This window comes from Hemibagrus wyckioides, linkage group LG23, assembly GCF_019097595.1.
Source record: "Hemibagrus wyckioides isolate EC202008001 linkage group LG23, SWU_Hwy_1.0, whole genome shotgun sequence".
Taxonomy (NCBI): Eukaryota; Metazoa; Chordata; class Actinopteri; order Siluriformes; family Bagridae; genus Hemibagrus; species Hemibagrus wyckioides.
This window is the reverse complement of record NC_080732.1, coordinates 3,594,877-3,614,121: the sequence shown is the minus strand read 5'-3', so window position 1 is coordinate 3,614,121 and position 19,245 is coordinate 3,594,877. Positions and strand designations below refer to the sequence as shown.

Genomic DNA, 19,245 nt, shown 5'->3' with positions numbered 1-19,245 from the left:
GATATAATAATAATAATAATAATAATAATAATAATAATAATAATAATAATAATTATATATATATATATAATTATTATTATTATTATTATTATTATTATTATTATTATTATAATAGTATAATAATAATAATAATAATAATGGAAGGGGCCAGCTCCAAACTGTTCTCACAAAGTTGGGAGCATGGAATTGTCCAAAATGTCTTGGTATGCTGAAGCATTCAGAATTCCTTTCACTGGAACTAAGGGGCCAAGCCCAGCTCCTGAAAAACAACCCCACACCATAATCCCCCCTCCACCAAACTTTACACTTGGCACAATGCAGTCAGACAAGTACCGTTCTCCTGGCAACCGCCAAACCTAGACTCGTCCATCAGATTGCCAGATGGAGAAGCGCGATTCGTCACTCCAGAGAACGCGTCTCCACTGCTCTAGAGTCCAGTGGCGGCGTGCTTTACACCACTGCATCCGACGCTTTGCATTGCACTTGGTGATGTATGGCTTGGATGCAGCTGCTCGGCCATGGAAACCCATTCCATGAAGCTCTCTGCGCACTGTTCTTGAGCTAATCTGAAGGCCACATGAAGTTTGGAGGTCTGTAGCGATTGACTCTGCAGAAAGTTGGTGACCTCTTCGCACTATGCGCCTCAGCATCCGCTGACCCCGCTCCGTCAGTTTACGTGGCCTACCACTTCGTGGCTGAGTTGCTGTCGTTCCCAAACACTTCCACGTTCTTATAATACAGCTGACTGTGGAATATTTAGGAGCGAGGAAATTTCACGATTTTATACACCTGTGGCCATGGAAGTGATTGGAACACCTGATTCTGATTATTTGGATGGGTGAGCGAATACTTTTGGCAATATAGTGTATATATATATATATATATATATATTTTAGCCTAATGTGTCTATTTTGTGTTTTAGGCTACCGTAAACCCTTGCAAGTTGTGAAAATGATTTTATAAGTTTATTATTCATAATAACATTAATCATTTTTCTATGTATACAAACGCATACAAAAGGGCGGAATTCCAAATGTCTTCCTTCTACCTCTCTAAGTTCCCCACAGAGTGTGTAAAAACATGGCTTCTGCATCCTTCTTAGTGCACTTCAATTCAAAGACTAGTGGAGAATTCATCCCAAGCCGAGGGCACGCTAGATAAAACTTCCGGTTTTGTTGCCATGACAACAAAACGCTTCGGCAACCACAGAGAGCGAGTGACTTTCTATTGCGCGTAATTTTTACCTTATTATTTTTTCCTTACTTCTTTACAGAGAGTCACAATAGTAGGATTTTGTTTATTGTTGGATTGAAACTATGAGCCAGAGGCATGTTTTGCAAGGTGAGAAAATATTTCAGAGCTTAAATTGTTTTTTAAAACGTCACCGTTTAAGCACGAGGGCCTTTTATAATTCTTACAGATATTTCCTGTTGTAGATTATTGTTGTTGCTTTATTATACTTTGAAGTTCGAAACTTTTATGGAGAAATGAAGCTTTTATGTATGTAGTAAAACTTGTTGTTATTATTATTATTATTATTATTATTATTATCATCATCATCATCATCATCATCATTAGTTAGTAGTAGCTGTCTTTAAGGCTCATTATGTACCTTATAGTATTTTCCAACATTACTGTTTTATAGTTTTTGAGCAGTACCAGAAGGAAAGGATGAAGTTCGTGCAAACAGTTGCAGAGCTCGCAACAAGACCTCAAAACATCGAAACACTTCAAAATGCAGGTAAGTGAACTTCGTTTTGCATGTTTATAATAAACATTATAATATATACTGATCAGCCATAACATTATGAGCAGTGAGAGGTGAAGTGAATAACACTGATCATCTCCTCATCGTGGCACCTGTTAGTGGGTGGGATATATTAGGAACATTTCATCCTCAAAGTTGATGTGTTAGAAGCAGGAAAAATGGACAAGTGTAAGGACTTGAGCGAGTTTGATGAAGGGCCAGATTGTGATGGCTAGACCACTGGATCAGAGCATCTCCAAAACTGCAGCTCTTGTGGGGTGTTCCCGGTCTGCAGTGGTCAGTATCTATTAAAAGTGGTCCAAGGAAGGAACAGTGGTGAACCGGTGACAGGGTCATAGGCGGCCAAGGTTCATTGAAGCACGTGGGTAGCTGAGGCTGGCCCGTGTTATCCGTTCCAACAGACGAGCTACTGTTGCTCAAATTGCTGAAGAAGTTAATGCTGGTTCTGATAGAAAGGTGTCAGAATACACAGTGCAGGACGGGTCAGGGCTGTTTTGGCAGCAAAAGGGGAACCAACATAATATTAGGCAGGTGGTCATAAGGTTATGCCTGGTTGGTGTATATCACCTTTCATACAAAAAAATGGGAAAAAATATATGCAAATGAAGAGTTTAATTAAAACATTAAAATGGTTAAAGACCAATCTTGATAAATACTTATAAGTTATTTAAAATGAAATAAAATAACATCAAATGTGGAAAAAGGGAAAGGGAGGGGTGACTCCTTGAGGGCTGGGATTTTAAACCAAGCTTACAGGAAGTCTGTGGTGTCCTCTCCTGTCTAAACAGGGGTCTGAGGCTACACAGCTAATTATTGGAAAGTTTCTTCTTTTACTTAAAAGCCAGTAGTTATAGTATATAATATATGGTTTTGTTGTTTAAAGCAAATGTGTCTTATATTCCCAGTGTTCTCTATGTTGTTATTTATTGTTGTTGTTATCAGTATTGTATAATATACTGTAACATTTTACTGTGTAATGTCCATTAATACAAAAGAGATAATTGTTGGATATTCAAGTTTTTATGAGTAATAAAACCTGATTCTGGTTCTGACACATTTTCAGGTTTTCAAAGAGATGATGTATTCATTAGAACAGATGTCTTGTTAATAAAATTGCTGGCATTGCTGAGTGGACAGTTTCCTTTTCTCACATGCAGCATTCTGTCTTCTGTCTCACTCTCTCTCTCTCTCTCTCCCTTCAGGTGTGATGTCCCTCCTGAGGCCTCTCCTCCTGGATGCGGTCCCGACTATCCAGCAGACGGCCGCTCTGGCTCTCGGAAGACTTGCCAGCTACAACAATGACCTTGCCGAGGCTGTGGTGAAGGGAGAAATCCTGCCTCAGCTCGTCTACTCACTGGCCGAGCAGAATGTAAGTCGTCGGCCCAGCATTGTAGCTGGTATTTTAAAACAATTAACTGGTGAGGATCTGCGAAATGCGGTAGACCTCAGAGTTGTCTTGGTATTCACTCTTGTCCTGATTATTAGACTGGAGAACAAAAATCCAACTCAAATAACAGTCCTATAATACACCCTCAGTCCACATGGCAGAAAAAATAGACTGTGACCTAAAATAGAAACTGTTATTCATGTCTTAATGGTAAAGTTCCATGTGTCAAAAGAGCATGGTTTTGTTTTCCTCAGGAAATTTCCAGTGAATTTTTCTCTGACATAGTTATTATTTCTTTATGGATTTTTTTTACAGTCCAGTTTACAGTTGTTTTTTATGTAGCACCTTTTTATTCATACTTTATAATAAGTACATCTTTTAGAAAGTTTAACTGAATGAGAATTGAACAAAAGCAAATGGGATTTTATTTTATTTCACTTTTTGTTTAATTTTCACATCACATTTAAAGTTGCAGTTTGTAAAGTCATTCTGGACCTTGACTCTAAAAAAACATTTCCTTAAAGGGTGGGAAAGACTTCTGGGTTCTAGCATTCTAAAAAGGTCAGTTTCCTCTGAGAGAAAAACTTGAGAAGCCTTGCTTTTGCTAGATTTAACATTTTTCCAAGAGTAAATAATAATAATAAATAGATCCCACTACTACTATCTACTATTTGTATTTTTTTCTGGCCCAGAAATTACCCCTGAACATAAGCAGGAACTATAATTACCTTTTTTTCTTCCAAAGGGGATTCAGTATTCATTGGTAAAATGTTTAAAGGACAGAGACAGCTTGTCACAGTTTTATTTGTAGTTTAAATTGACCTTATGGACAGCAGAGATGGCTGAAATTATTAACTGCTTCTTTCATTTTTCTGGCTTCATATCAGAGCAACCACAATGGAACAACCATTAGTTTCAGGGAAACTGCTTTAAACAAATCCCTTTTATTTTGCTTGAATTTTCACACATTTCATGTAATTCATTAATGTGTAGCTGTTATGTGTATGTGTGCTCTCATGTTTCACTATAAACATGAACCTAATCCACAGCGCTTCTATAAGAAGGCAGCGGCGTTTGTTCTCCGTGCCGTGGCGAAGCACTCGCCCGAGCTGGCACAAGCCGTGGTAGACTGCGGTGCCCTCGACGCTCTGGTCATCTCCCTGGAGGAGTTCGATCCCGGAGTGAAAGAAGCTGCTGCGTGGGCGCTGGGCTACATTGCTCGCCACAACGGCTGTAAGTCTGAAGATTTCACAGCAGCATCTCCCACCTTCTACCTCCTACCTCTTACCTCCTACCTAAATGCTTACAAATGCTTTGTAGGTTTTAAACAGATACACAAATACATACAAAGACTTTGGAAAAAAGCTTTAAGATGTTGTGAAATTTTTTGAATTGTGAGAAAAATTTCCCTTAACCATCTTTTATCAAAAACAAAGTGTCCGATCGTGGCAGAAACCTAAAATGTGAGTTTTTGAAACCTAAAGTTTCCATAATGTGAAACGGCTAGTCTTAATTCCCTATTATTTAATATCTACTGTAGCCTCCAGTGTAAAACTGTAAAAGCAAATTTTAGACATCAAACAAGTTTTGGCTCATAAACTACATGTTAGAGGCTAAGGGGCAATTTTTGCTCAACATATTCCATTAATTTAATAAAGGTCTTTCTCAAAGACATTAAGAAATCAAATAAAATCTGCAACTATTTTTTCCTGATGTTTTCCCTAATGCAGCTTTGGCTCAGGCGGTGGTGGACGCAGGCGCAGTTCCTCTGCTCGTCCTCTGCATGCAGGAGCCTGAGATCGCTCTGAAGAGGGTCTCCGCTTCAACGCTGAGCGACATCGCCAAACACTCGCCAGAGCTCGCGCAAACTGTAGTGGACACTGGAGCTATTGCACACCTGGCTCAGATGAGCCTGTACCCAGACGCCAAACTGAAGGTCAGAGTAACAGCCTCATCTCTAATCTCTCTAATCTGTTTATATTAGTATATAGTGTATTTGACATCCACCTGTTTATTGTAAATGATAGACAGCACTGGGGCAATACGATGGTTTAGTGGTTAGCACTGCTGCCTCACAGCAAGAAGGTCCTTGGTCCGGATCCCAGGTTCGAATAGGCACGGGCCTTTCTGTGTAGAGTTTGCATGTTCTCTCCGTGGGTGTACTTCAGTTTCCTCCCACAGTCCAAAAACATGGACAAGGTTGATTTTAAATCGCCCATAGGAGTGTGTGTGGTTGTCTGTCTATATATGTGGCCCTGTGATGAACTGGCAACCTGTCCAGGGTGTACCCCTGCCTTTCGCCTAATGTGTGCCGATTCTGATTGGTCAGGAGGTGTTGATCATTTTTCTGTAGCGTCAGTGTTGCAAGATAAAAGGTTTATTGCAATTTGCATTTGTTTGGATCTGTTATCATTTCTATGGTAACAACTCTTGTATGACATGTATGGCAGACACTCCAAATGCTTAAGCTTAATAAATTGATAAACTGATTAATTTAACCAATAAAATACTTGGTACTTGAAACAGAGAAGTTTTTTGTTAAATTTTTGTTACACAATTATAGAAGGAGTCTCCAGAGTCTCCACCATGGATGATTATTTATTATCATCCTCTAAATATAATATCCCCAATATTACTACTGATTTATCATTCTGTCACATTTTAATAAATCTCTTCCTTCTTGTATATAGAGGCAAGTTTTCTCGGCTCTAGGCCAAATCTCCAAGCACTCTGTGGACCTGGCAGAGATGGTGGTGGAGGCTGAGATCTTCCCTGCTGTACTGGCTTGCCTTAAAGACCCAGATGAGTATGTGAGGAAGAACGTCAGCACGCTGATACGAGAGATCGCAAAACACACCCCTGAGGTACTGAACACGGCTACTACAGCGTTACATCAAGCAGAGAACATGGAGAGTACATGTGCATTAACAAATCCATTGTATGATCCAGTTTTTTTCAAGAGCAATCCTGCACTTCTTCATGAGATGCTTCTTAGCTCAAGGCTGTGTGTGTTTGTGTGTTTTTCCCTTCAGTTATCCCAGATGATCGTGAATGCCGGAGGTGTAGCAGCTATGATTGATTTTCTAGGAGACTCCAGAGGAAACGTCCGACTGCCCGGCATCATGATGCTCGGCTACGTGGCTGCACACTCGGAGAACCTCGCCATGGCGGTTATTGTATCTAAGGTCTGCTACTATAAGCTGTATCCTATGGACTATCCGATTGGCAGAAACCACATATCTCTCATTATTGCTGCCATTTGAGTCTCTCCCTAGTCATGGGCTTGTGTGACTGTAAAGAATTGCCTCTGACTGTTGCTAAGATGCCTGCTGACTAGAAGTAATTTAACTTTTTCCCCATTGGTAGATGGTACTTTAATTACACACTACATTACTAATGATTTATTCATTTGATGCATTCACAAGTAGAACAACATCCAATTCAGTCACAGGTCTGAACAGTTGATTTAAAGGTCTTTCTCAAGTTCCAGCAGTGTTTCTCTGGCACAAGTGGGATGTGACCTTGCATCCTTACAATTACAAGAGTCTTAATCTAGTGATAAGACACTACTGATTAGCCAGTAGGAGGTCATGGTGACTGAGTGGTTTGAACGTTTGTCTCGCACCTTCAGGGTTGGGTGTTCCCTTTGAGGGTTTCCTCCTGGTACTCTGGTTTCCTCCCCTAGTCCAAGACATTTGTGGTTATGCTGATTGGTATCTCTAAATTGTCTGTAATGTGTGAATGGGTGTGTGATTGTGTGGGTGATTGTGCCCTATGACGAGCTGGTACCCTGTCCAGGGTGTCGCCCACCTTGTGCACCAAGTCACCTGGGATACACTCCAGGCTCCTTGCTACCCTGATAACCAGTATCAAGCAAACTATGTCTACATTAATCAGTCCTGATATCTTTTATATTAAATTCTCAATTAGAATGTGTCACATGGTATCATATCAACACTGACGTTTCTCCTCTCTGCTCATTCCACCGCTCACCTGCACTCTCCACTAGGGTGTACCACAGCTGGCTATCTGTCTGGCAGAGGAGACAGAGGATCACATGAAGGCTGCAACAGCCTGGGCTTTAGGACAGATCGGTCATCACACACCAGAGCATGCAAGAGCTGTGGCCATGTCTAATGTGCTCCCCAAACTGCTGAGTCTCTACCTGGACACTCAGAGCTCAGAGGACCTGCAAATCAAGGTGCTAAAAATGTTTCAAGGAATGGACTGTGATCTGATACTTTACAACCTCTTACTGACTAGGTCCTAATGAAATATACAGCCCTGGGTATATATAGCTACATATAACAACTTAGGTCCTAAGTAAATAAAACCTTTGAGTACATAGGGCCACTGCAATATAGACCCACATGGCTGTAGGGTTCTGGAAATGTAGAGCCCTTGAAATATAGGCTTATATTCCCTAGGAAAGTAGGGCGCTGGGTAGATAGTGCCTAGCAGTGTAGGGTTCTGGATAGTTAGTCCCTAGGAATATAGGGTCCTGTGTAGATAGTTCCTAATAACATTGGGTCCTGGGTAGATAGTCCCTAGGAATATAGGATCCTGGGTAGATAGTCCCTAGGTATGTAAGGTCCTGGGTAGTTAGTTCCTAACAACATTGGGCCCTGGGTAGATAGTGCCTAGCAACGTAGGGAACTTGGTATACAGTCCTTAGATATATAGGATTCTGGATAGTTAGTCCCTAGGAGTATAGGGGTCCTGGGAAAGATAGTCCCTAGGAATATAGGGTCCTGAGTATATAGTCCCTAGGTATATAGGGTCCTAAGTAGAAAGTACCTAACAACATTGGGTCCTGGGTAGATAGTCCCTAGGAATATAGGGAACTTGGTGTACAAGTCCCTAGGAATATAGGGCCCTGGTTTTATAGTTCTAGGGGTTATATCCCTCGGAATATAGGAGTCTGGATAGATAGTCCCTAGAAATATAGGGAACTTGGTATACAGTCCCTACGAACATTGGGTACTGGATATATAGTCCCCAAGCCAACCATAACCAAAGATGCATAGTTTTGGTTATACAACAAGCATCATTTCTCTTGTGCAGGCGAAGAAGGCCTTAAAGAGCATTCTTCAGAAGTGCACCTACCTTCCAGCACTGGAGCCTCTCCTCTACGAAGCTCCCAGCAATGTTCTCAAGCACGTCATCTGCCAGTTCAGCAAGGTCCATTGCAGGTTCCCCACTACACACATAGCATTTCCTACTAAAGACTGGCTGTTGAAAGGTATCATCGGTCCTGTTGGTTTCATGTCCTGTAGGTTCTTCCTCATGATAGTAAAGCTCGGAGGTTGTTTGTAACCAGCGGAGGACTGAAGAAGGTGCAGGAAATTAAAGCTGAGCCCGGTTCTGCTCTGCAGGAGTACATCAACGCCATTAACGCCTGCTACCCTGAGGAGATAGTCAGGTTTATAACTGTTCTTAATGAACATTTATTCATGGAAAAAAATGGAATAATTACCTTCTACTTATGTGTATTATCAAATTATGTGTATGTATCTTATTTGTGTTATTTGGTAACGAGTTAACCTTTCTTTAACAGGTACTATTCACCTGGATATTCAGAGGCGCTACTAGAAAGGATCGAGAATTATCAGCCAGCTTAGGACAGGAAGCATGATTAGCAATATGCCTTTATCTAGCACATCCACTGTAGACAAAACTGACTACATGCATAATATTTGGTTTGTTTCTTTCAAAATATTTCACATTTTTCATAATCATCAATAAGAAATCACTAAAAATAGAAAAATAGAGAAATACTCTGTTCTAAAGCATTAATAAACTCACTGAGTGCCTTTTATTTACTTACATACTTGTATATATTTTATTTGTGTGTGTGTGTGTGTGTGTGCTTTTTTGTAAGCAAGACACAACTGTGGAAAATATAACACTTGAGCTCGGTTTTATTAGGAACATTTATTTATCCAACTTTCTTGCAGATTTCTTCGGCTAATATATGAGCTGCTTATGTGGCGAATCCGCAGATACGGATCCAAAAATAAAACACGTTTCCAGAATGGCGAAAGTGTTACTGTGAATGTCGACGACACGTGTACCTTTTCCTGCTATTTCATCATACGGATGCGGTTTATTTTTTTGCCTACCTGCATTCGGACAAACTCCGCCCCTGTGATCTGATTGGCTACAAGTTCCGTTCAGTGATTGGGCACTGGAGAAGGCGGCCGTGAAAATGAGGACCAATGTCAAACGAAATAAAGTGAGTTTTAGGCTTCATTTCGCGTTTTAAAATATGTTAGTTCGGCTGTAAACAATGTCTTTAATTAAGTCGTAATAGTAACTCTACAGATAAATAAACAAATAAATACATTTCTGTTACTGTTGCCGTCTAGCCGGTGTACTGCCACCGTTAACCACAATGACCAATCATCTGTCCAATCAGCGCCCTACTTGTGCCCTAAAACAACAAATCCGAGTGTAGAGGTGGGATTAACCGAATACCTACCGACCAATCCTAGCGCAGGACTACCGCACACGTCTGGCCAATCCGCGCACAGGAGGCGGGGTTTCACAGAATACGGGTAGGAGAGAAAAACAAGGCGGTTTCGCCGCTTGGTTCCACATGCTGCGCAGAGCGACATCAGCACTGCTGCGGAGTGGAGCAGAGATCTCAGCCGCTGTCCTTTTCATCCTCCCGGTGACCACAGCCAAGCTTCAGCCGCTCTGTGCTCCACGTATTAGCAGACCTTTCTCTCTTACCGCCTGCTTGAGCAAGAAGAAGAAGAGAAGTCTCTGGTTGGAGCAACGTGAAGGACAAAACATGGACGGCAACATTGAGGAAATTCTGGCTCCACTGAGACAAGCAGTGAAGGAGCAGGTCAGTAAGATGGACACTCATTGATGAGGATGCATCTTAAAGCTTGTGCATCATTCTTTAATAACTGAAATGCTCCTTAATCAACGAAGGTGACTGTTTACATATTAGTGGTCAATCATATGAATTAATGAATGCAATGAAGTTGATTAAAACCGGAAGTTAACACACACACACACACACACACACACACACACACTGGATTTAGAATTGGCAGCAAAAATACTGAAAATGAATAGAGATGAATGTTTCTGGGTTGCCACGTTTATCACGGGCCCTGCGCCAAATCCCTCCTTTTCTGCTTTAGTCAGGATTACAGCCCTGTTCTAACACCCCTCTAAATAATTATTATGACTTATTTATTATATTTTTTGCACTTGAATCCCATTTTCTTTTCGCTTTCTCACCGTCCTGCATTGCCACGTTTGAGCATCTGTCTGCCAGGCTGTGTCTCAAATCAATCTTTCGTTCACTTCCCCACAATCTAGGGCTGTTCCGCTATGACTGGAGATATGATGTGATGAGTGAGAGAGAGAGAGAGAGAGAGAGAGAGGAGCAAAAGCTCATGGTTTCTTGGTATCATGGTGGAAATTGTGTTACCAAAACATGTCTTCCAGTCCATGAATTGTTTACAGTTGTTTCTAAGAGAGACTTTTCCATAAAATTTGGCGTTAGTGTTTATTATGTAGTTGTCATGGAGTCAAAGAGATGTGAGGAAAGCTGGTGTGTTCATTCAGCCATCTGTCCATTTTCTCTCTCTCTCTCTCTGTCACTCACACTGTGTGTTTGAGACAGAGAGATGGATAGAAAGACACACACACAGACAGAAGTGTGTGTGTGTGTGTGTGTGTGTGAGTGTCTTTCTATCCATCTCTCTGTCTCAAACACAAACACACACACATTCTCAAACTATAGACAATTTAAAATGCTTATCAAATTAAAATGCATGTTTTTGGACCAGGGAGGAACCCCCCCCCCACACACACACACACAGGGTGGCATGATGCAGAACGGTTGGATTTGACTCAAGACAGAGCAATTTGGAGAAAGATGCAGTATTTTGGCTCCTCATGTCTGAGTTCCTGGTGGTTTATATTATTCGCAGCTCAGTTTGATCTGTTTTCTCCCGGTGCGCAGGGCGATCTGGTGCGTCAGATGAAAAGCAACGGCGCTCCGGACGTGGATGTCTCCAGAGCTGTGGCGGAGCTCAAAGCCAGGAAGAAGATCCTCGAGGCGAAGGTGAGGGCCGTCGGAATACAAGATCTCGATGAAGGCTGTTCCTTCCGCATTTAATGCTGATCATCTGATGTTGGTTGTTTACTCTAGTCTCTGTCTCAGGATGAAGGCATGTCCTCACTAGCCTGATATCTAGGGATAAATGTTAGGGATAAATAGTAACTTCACTTTAAACTTAATCATTATTTCTATGTTTCTATACGTCTGTAAAGCAGTTTTGAGACAATGTCCACTGTTAAAAGCGCTATATAAATTAAATCGAATTGAATTGAATATTCAACTCTCTACAGTGCGTTATAATGACTCTTGTATTCTCTCTTTCCAGGAGCTCTCTCTGCAGACTAAAGACGACATCGTGGACAGAGTGAAGATGGAGGACACGCTGAAGAGACGCTTCTTTTATGACCAAGCGTTCGCCATCTATGGAGGTGAGGTTTCAGCACACGGCAGTTTGAAAGCTTCAGGTATATGGCACTTATAATGACATGGCGATGGTTTGGTGTGTGTGTGTGTGTGTGTGTGTCAGGTGTGAGTGGTCTGTACGATTTCGGGCCGGTCGGCTGCGCTCTGAAGAACAACATCCTGCAGGCATGGAGGCAGCACTTCATCCATGAGGAGCAGATTCTGGAGATCGACTGCACGATGCTGACGCCCGAGCCCGTCCTCAAGTGAGTGCTGTTCTAACGTGACGTCCGACGCGTCACCAGCGATTTTTATGGTTGTCGGTGCTTCGTGCCAGCATTAATACCCCAACTGGGAATAACAGGACTGTGCCATCACCTGTGTGGGAGGCGGAACTTTCCGGAGAACCCGTCACGTAGCATTGCAGGACCAGTTGTAGAAACTGTGCTGGTGAAATGAGAACGCAAATAAAAGTGTGAGAGAAAGAGAGAGACGAGCGAGTCAAGTCTCATTCCTGATTGGTCACCAGGTGTTGATTCATTTAGCTTCATATTAATTAATTCAGGCTGGTTAATTTTGTTGACGTTTCCATAGCAACCAAACTGCTAACTCCACCTTCCGCATGTCATGAGTTCAACATTGAATCATTGTACCAAAAATGCATGTGTTACTGAAACGAGAGCTGATAGAAGAAGCAGAGCTCCTGGATACAGCTGTGCAGAGCTCCTGGATACAGCTGTGCAGAGCTCCTGGATACAGCTGTGCAGAGCTCCTGGATACAGCTGTACTTTTTATTTCTTAAAACAAAAAATCTTGTTGTTGTTTCTCTTCAGGACATCGGGACACGTGGACAAGTTCGCCGACTACATGGTGAAAGACGTGAAGAACGGAGAGTGTTTCCGTGCCGATCATCTCCTGAAGGGTTTGTCTTTATACACACTCACTCTGTCTGTCCGTCTCTCTCTCTCTCTCTCTCTCTCTGTCTATCTGACTGTCTTTTTTGTCTGTATCTGTCTGTCTCTCTCTCTCTGTCTGTCTGACTCTCTGTGTCTGTCTGTCTCTCTCTGACTGTCTTTTTTGTCTGTCTGTCTGTGTGTCTCTGTCTCTAAAAATATTTATTTTTAATATTAACTCTGAAGTCTCTCTGAACTCTCTATCAGAATATATAGTAGTAAGTTAGTATTTTCTGAGCGAGGCTCATGCCATCATGTTTGAACCTGTGGCTCGTCCTGAACGCACCCGTTTTTCTCGGGGCAGGTTTTCTGATGTAAAACGGTCGGCACGATTAGATCCTGGGTGATGGAACCAGTTTTGTTTGTTTTACCAACAGTTAAAGAGAATCCTGAGATTTTTTGAATCTTTGTATGCATTTGTTTACTTGCCTGTGTGTAAATACGTGTAAATTTATTTATAGTTATTCCATAATTACTGCTTTTCCAGGTTAACCTCAGCCAGATGTTCGAAAGAACCTTGTTCAGTTTTGTGTGTTTTGTGATTGATTGCAGCTCATCTTCAGAAGCTGATGAGCGATAAGAAGTGCACGCAGGAAAAGAAGAGTGAGATGGAAGACGTCATCACTCAGGTAAGTCCTGCGTTCCCGTTCCTTTTGCGTTACGACAAAAAAATGAAAAGGTTTTTAATAGAACAAGTTTGAAGTGTGAAGACGAATGAAGGAAATATAACAGCAATGAAAACAGCACTGTATTGTGGTGGAAATCCTTTCTGTGTAGCTCTGTGCTTGAGCTGTGGCCTAAATATGACCTCATTTCCTGCAGGTTGTGGCTGAAACCTGTGCCATAGAAAATGCAGTTATTTCTAATAAACCGCACACTTACTGGAAAATGAGACCGTGTGAATGAAGCGCCATCTGCTGGTTAAACAGTGTAATAACATGCAGCTCACAACGTGGAATTTCTGCATGTGAGAATGCCACCTTAAGTCCAGCAGATGATTGGCAGATTTTTTTTCCCCCAAAGTGCCTCACAGTTACTGTAAAACCCCGTGTCCTGCAGGTCGCTGCCCCACCAGCCAGACTCTGCATTGATCATCTTCAGGATTAAAAAAATTTTTTTTTTTATTTGCCGTACTAATTACTCTTTGCTGCCCCGCCCCTACAGATGGACAACTACACTCAGCAGGAACTGGCTAATCTGTTCATGAAATACAGTGTGAAGTCTCCCAGCACAGGAAATGACCTCACACCGCCCATCTCATTCAACCTGATGTTCCAGACCTCCATCGGTCCCGGAGGTAACATGCCAGGGTGAGTGGAGAAATCCGCTAAACGGCGGAAGATGCCTTTAAAAGCAGTCACTCCTCAATCTCAATCCTGATTGGTCGGAGGGTGTTGATTTGTGTTTCTATAGCAACAGCTTTCACTGTAGTTCCAGGTTTCTATTAGTGTGAAGATAAATGTAAATATTAATAATTTATGCAATATTAAGCATTTATGGAAGGAGTCTCCAGTGCTAGCACACCATTAGTGTCATAATGTAATAGATTAATTTTTGTAATCGGTGGCAAATTGCTGTAGGAATTCAACACCCTGTGGTTGATTATTTTCCTATAAGATCTCACCCCCTCACTGCTTTATCTTCATATTAATGTTGTTTTTTTTTCTGCAGCTATCTGAGGCCTGAAACCGCTCAGGGAATCTTCCTTAACTTCAAACGCCTGCTGGAGTTCAACCAGGGCAAGCTGCCATTTGCTGCAGCTCAGATCGGGAACTCTTTCAGAAACGAGATCTCCCCTCGCTCGGGCCTTATCCGAGTCAGGTAGATGAGCTGCATTTCATTAAGGCTTGGTTGTGTGAGTGAAGGATCCACTAATCTGCATTTCATCTAACATCCTTTCTCAGAGAGTTCACGATGGCCGAGATCGAGCACTTTGTCGACCCGAATGAAAAGGTGCATTCCAAATTCTCCAGCGTCGCCAATCTGGACGTCTTGCTGTACTCGTCCAAAGCGCAGACCAGCGGGCAGTCAGCCCAGATTATGAAGCTGGGGGATGCAGTGGAGCAGGTGAGGATTTATTGTGTACAGATTCACTCAGGAGGCTTTTCATAATTTTCATTTGGGAAATTTAGCTGTGCTGAAGCTCTCAGTCTATATATACACTCTAGTGTCCAGTGTCTTAAATATTTTGTTTTGGTTAACACTTGTTTTTAGGGCGTTATCAACAACTCTGTCCTGGGTTACTTCATTGGGAGGATCTACCTCTACCTGACCAAAGTCGGTCTAGCGAAAGACAAAGTGCGTTTCCGTCAGCACATGGACAACGAGATGGCTCACTACGCCTGCGACTGCTGGGACGCCGAAGCCAAAACCTCCTACGTACGTCCTTAAAGCGGTGAAATATCCCTCTACACGCCATCGTTACTCGTGGATTATTAATGTGTTTATTTTGTGCTTCACAGGGCTGGATCGAAATTGTGGGCTGCGCAGACCGCTCATGTTATGACCTCACGTGTCATGCACGGGCTACCAAGGTCCCACTGGTTGCTGAGAAACCCCTAAAGGAACCCATATCCTTGGACTTCTGTTAATTGACTGTGATTGGCTAATGTTTGATCAGGTTTATTTAATCGATTGTGTCCTTAATGGCTTCGCACAAAGTCGTCAACATGGTGCAGTTTGAGCCGAACAAGGGAGCCATCGGCAAAGAATACAAGAAAGACGCGAAGCTGGTCATGGAGTACCTCGCCATCTGTGACGAGTGTTACATCACAGATCAGGAGAAGCTGCTGAGTGAGAACGGGTGAGAGTCGGGTTTACTCTGAGGTGCGATTATCAGTGATGATCAGTGAGGAAAAACAGGATACGATGTATGTTGTTGCTCTGTGCAGCGAGTTCACCATCGAGACCGAAGGCAAGACCTTCAAACTCACGAAGGACATGGTGAGCGTCAAGCGGTTCCAGAAGACACTTCATGGTGAGATCGGATCTCTGAGCTTCAAACCATGTCCTGTTTATACCTGGTTGTTTCGTGACCCTTGAGTTCCAGGTAGGGATTCAGCGTGTATCTGGCAACCTGCAAAAACCTTTCACATAGGTACTTTATATAGTTCTGGAAATTGCAAGTTTTTCCTGAAGTTCTAGCACTCTTCCAAATGTTAAAAGGGTGATCATTGTGTTTTCTTTCCAAATCCACTAAAAGATGCCCTGCTTATCTCTATAGTTATAAATTCCTCAAAATTTTAAGTTTATAATAGAAAACGAGTTCTCAAAGTCACTCTCAGTGATCAAACACGAGCCTCTCATCCTTATCTCTTCTCTCAGCTGGTCATTGGCGGGGAAATAATCACCAAATCGGTCATCTCTCGAGCACAGGATATTTTGACAGTTCATATCTGATCACAAAGTGAACTCATGGCATTTAACTCTCCACAAATTGTGAGGAAAAGGGCACAAAGCTTTTGCAAGGTTTTGTTAAACTGGCTCAGGACACAGCAAGACACCAAGGAAATGTTAGAAATATCCAAAAATAAAATTCTGCACACTTTTCGGGGGAATATATTTATCTGTTCTTAAAATAGAGACATTCAAGTATGTTACCGATCAGATTTTTTCCCCCCACCAGAATTCAGTTTCATTTTGGATGCAATTAATATGGTTCATGAAGCAACCAGGTATAAATGGACTCTCAGATTTTTCCTGTTTCAAAATCCTGAAACCGAGCGTGAGTTTGTGTTTCTCCTCAGTTGAAGAGATCACCCCCAACGTCATCGAGCCTTCCTTCGGTATCGGCAGGATCATGTACTGCATTTTCGAGCACACATTCCACATCCGAGAGGGTGATGAGCAAAGAACGGTAAAATAAACCTCCATGAACCGGATGCTGATTCTGATACAAAACTCTCTCGAGCCAAACTAACCTTACTGTTTCTGCGCTCAGTATTTCAGCTTCCCGGCTCTCGTAGCACCTTATAAATGTTCCGTCCTCCCTCTGAGCCAGAATCAGGAATTCGTGCCTTTTGTGCGTGAGCTATGTGAGTGGACACACCCTTTGCTATTTTATTGTCGTGATCACTCAAGTATGTTGTTAGATTAGAATTAGTAAATGGATCTGGTTGACCTCTCCACAGCTGAAGCCATGACCAAATTTGGCGTGTCTCACAAAGTGGATGACTCCTCGGGCTCCATCGGGAGGCGCTACGCCAGGACGGATGAAATCGGTGTGGCGTTCGGGATCACTATTGATTTCGACACCGTGAACAAGACGCCACACACGGCCACTCTGAGAGACCGCGACACCATGAGGCAGATCAGAGCCGAGGTAATGCTACACCTCATTTTTAATCCCCAGTGAGCATTATTAATGTCGGTAGTTGCCGCTTTGCAGTATATTTATGCCTTGGCCACTCGGTGGCGATTATGGGCATGTTTATGGGTTTAGAGCGTCATCAGTGTGACCCAGTGATAGTGTAACAAGCAGATTAACTAATTAGATTTTGGATTGGATCCAAACAAGGTCACATCGAGGACAGATTACTGATATCTTCAGTAGATTCCTTCATGTTTGAAGTCATTTTAAAGGATACTTGAGGAACAGAAACTAGTAACTAGACTAGAGGACTTGACTAGACCTTTTGGCACTAGTTTTTTAAAATATTTTTATCACTAATTAATCATAATAAATTGTTTATTAATAATTCACTTCTAACAGAAACACGGGGATTGTCGATCATTTTATAACACCGATCATCATCATCACAAATGTCTTTTGTTTTATTGAGACTTGCTATTAAAAGTGAAGTGTGTTATAAATACGGTAAAATGTACTAAACGGATTGTTCTTTCATTTATAAAGTAAATCTTTTATTAAATGCGTGTGTAAATGGTTTAATAGTCAAAAACATCTTTGTTTTGAATAGAAATAGCCTTTATTTGTCACATATACATTACAGCACAGTGAAATTCTTTCTTCGCATATCCCATCCTTGGAGGTTGGGGTCAGAGCGCAGGGTCAGCCATGATACAGCACCCCTGGAGCAGAGAGGGTTACGGGCCTTGCTCAAGGGCCCAGCTTGGCGGTGCTGGGGCTCGAACCCCGGATCTTCCAGTCAAGAGCTTTAACCACTATTCCACATGTTTATATTCAGATTTACAAGCAAGGCCACTAACTAATTTTTTGTGAAATACAGTGGAACCTCTGCATACTAATGCTCTTCCTTCACAAGTTTTTGCCCTAATAATTTAAATTTTGCAAGAACTGTGCATCGGCATATGAAGCATTTTGAGCATCGAATGCTTGGCTTGGGTCAGTTCTTTGTATTGGTCATATTTTTGGGTGGCTGGAACGGATTATCCACATCCACGGTATTTCTTATGGGAAAATTAGTTTTGCGATACAAACTCTCCAGAACAAATGAAATTCGTATGCCGTGGTTCCACCGTATAACCTGATTATTATTTGGTATGAGATATGTGTCTAATCAACTGACACTGAATTGTTTTAAATCGTTGAGTTAAAAGCTGTTCATGTCTGTGCTGAAAACCCCCTCAGGTTCGCGAGTTACCCGAGATCGTGCGAGACCTCGCCAACGGTGTCACCACATGGGCTGAGATTGAGAGCAAGTACCCCATCTTTGAAGGTCAGGAGACCAGCAAGAAGGACACAGCAGAAGAGTAGATTAAGCTGCCTTACCTCATCCTGCCTCCGACACACAGGGCAACACCATGCACATTTTTTTTTTTACACGAGCACCAATAGGAACAATTTAATTGCACCTGTACAGTATGATATTAACGATCATTGTGAATGGTGCACTCGGTCATCGCTAGAATTACAACCATCTTATCAAATCATTAAAATATATATCTTTATACAGAAATTCAGAGACAATGTAAAGATGGTGGGTATCGTCACGGTTCAGTAAGAGGTCGCACTTGTAAAAAAGGGAGAACTGGAATTCGGGTGTTTGTGGATTTCGCTGTTTAAGAATTTGCTAGAAATCTGAAATGCATCTTTGGTTCAATAAATCAAAGCAAGCACTTTCTGGACCTCTAACATTGTCTGATGGCCCTTTTGTTACTCAATGTATGACTTTGTCTTTGACTTTTTACCAAATAAATCTCTAGATATTGTGTTTTAAATAATAAATCACAAATAAAACTACAGGATCAGAAACTAGCAGCATTTGTCTCTAGGTTTCCTCACAGCATTGCTGCTGCGGCTACATTTTACAGTCCTTTAGTTATTAAACTAGGTTACTTAGGTTAATGTTACGGTGCATCATCCAAGCTAAGCAAGTTAGATTGTTGTGATAGTTCAGTGGTATACAGTACATAAAACTCAAGATGTGTGACTTAACAAGTAATTATCACGCGGCACCCTAGGACTCATTTTGTTCCCAGTGAACTGTTCAAACTCTTCAAGAAATATGTGCCATAGTTCATTATACATTTACCAGGCATAACATTATGATCACCTGCCTAATATTGTGTTGGTCCCCCTTTTGCTGCAAAAACAGCCCCAACCCTGTCTCTGGTTCACCACTGTTCCTTCCTTGGACCACTTTTAATAGATACTGACCACTGCAGACCGGGAACACCCCACAAGAGCTGCGGTTTTGGAGATGCTCTGATCCAGTGGTCTAGCCAT

General features: G+C 42.0%; 2 protein-coding genes across 5 annotated transcripts; both read left to right on the top strand.

The window, feature by feature from the left end:
• Positions 1-301: 301 nt before the first annotated feature.
• LOC131344074 (sperm-associated antigen 6) lies at positions 302-8,983 on the top strand. Of its 4 annotated transcripts, XM_058376026.1 has the most exons (12): positions 302-838; positions 1,274-1,341; positions 1,646-1,741; positions 2,971-3,137; positions 4,205-4,388; positions 4,886-5,091; positions 5,846-6,019; positions 6,188-6,340; positions 7,165-7,356; positions 8,220-8,336; positions 8,432-8,577; positions 8,713-8,982. In XM_058376026.1, exons 2-12 carry the CDS (start codon positions 1,317-1,319, stop codon positions 8,774-8,776), a joined length of 1,524 nt encoding a protein of 507 aa, XP_058232009.1. In that variant the 5' UTR covers positions 302-838; positions 1,274-1,316; the 3' UTR covers positions 8,777-8,982. The 4 variants fall into 4 exon arrangements, with proteins under 4 accessions (XP_058232009.1, XP_058232010.1, XP_058232007.1 ...); XM_058376027.1 differs by lacking the exon at positions 1,274-1,341; XM_058376024.1 differs by lacking the exon at positions 302-838 and having other exon boundaries at positions 1,196-1,341.
• A 752-nt stretch (positions 8,984-9,735) lies between these two features.
• gars1 (glycyl-tRNA synthetase 1) lies at positions 9,736-18,774 on the top strand. Its single transcript, XM_058375912.1, has 17 exons — positions 9,736-10,008; positions 11,143-11,244; positions 11,567-11,669; positions 11,768-11,909; positions 12,477-12,565; positions 13,149-13,225; positions 13,761-13,906; positions 14,268-14,417; positions 14,501-14,663; positions 14,811-14,975; positions 15,059-15,167; positions 15,255-15,399; positions 15,488-15,573; positions 16,343-16,452; positions 16,537-16,630; positions 16,727-16,917; positions 18,148-18,774. The coding sequence occupies exons 1-17, from the start codon at positions 9,754-9,756 to the stop codon at positions 18,271-18,273; spliced, it is 2,253 nt and encodes a 750-aa protein (XP_058231895.1). The 5' UTR covers positions 9,736-9,753; the 3' UTR covers positions 18,274-18,774.
• Positions 18,775-19,245: the final 471 nt, after the last annotated feature.

What these genes read in the sequence shown, in the direction of transcription:
- LOC131344074 (XM_058376026.1), top strand. Translation starts at nt 1,317, where the DNA reads ATGAGCCAGAGGCATGTTTTGCAAG. An exon ending in ACCCAGACGCCAAACTGAAG is followed by an intron (nt 5,092 to 5,845) that starts GTCAGAGTAACA and finishes TCTTGTATATAG; the next exon opens with AGGCAAGTTTTCTCGGCTCT. An exon ending in TACCCTGAGGAGATAGTCAG is followed by an intron (nt 8,578 to 8,712) that starts GTTTATAACTGT and finishes TTTCTTTAACAG; the next exon opens with GTACTATTCACCTGGATATT.
- gars1 (XM_058375912.1), top strand. Translation starts at nt 9,754, where the DNA reads ATGCTGCGCAGAGCGACATCAGCACTGCTGCGGAGTGGAGCAGAGATC. An exon ending in GACAAGCAGTGAAGGAGCAG is followed by an intron (nt 10,009 to 11,142) that starts GTCAGTAAGATG and finishes CCCGGTGCGCAG; the next exon opens with GGCGATCTGGTGCGTCAGAT. An exon ending in TGGGGGATGCAGTGGAGCAG is followed by an intron (nt 14,664 to 14,810) that starts GTGAGGATTTAT and finishes ACTTGTTTTTAG; the next exon opens with GGCGTTATCAACAACTCTGT.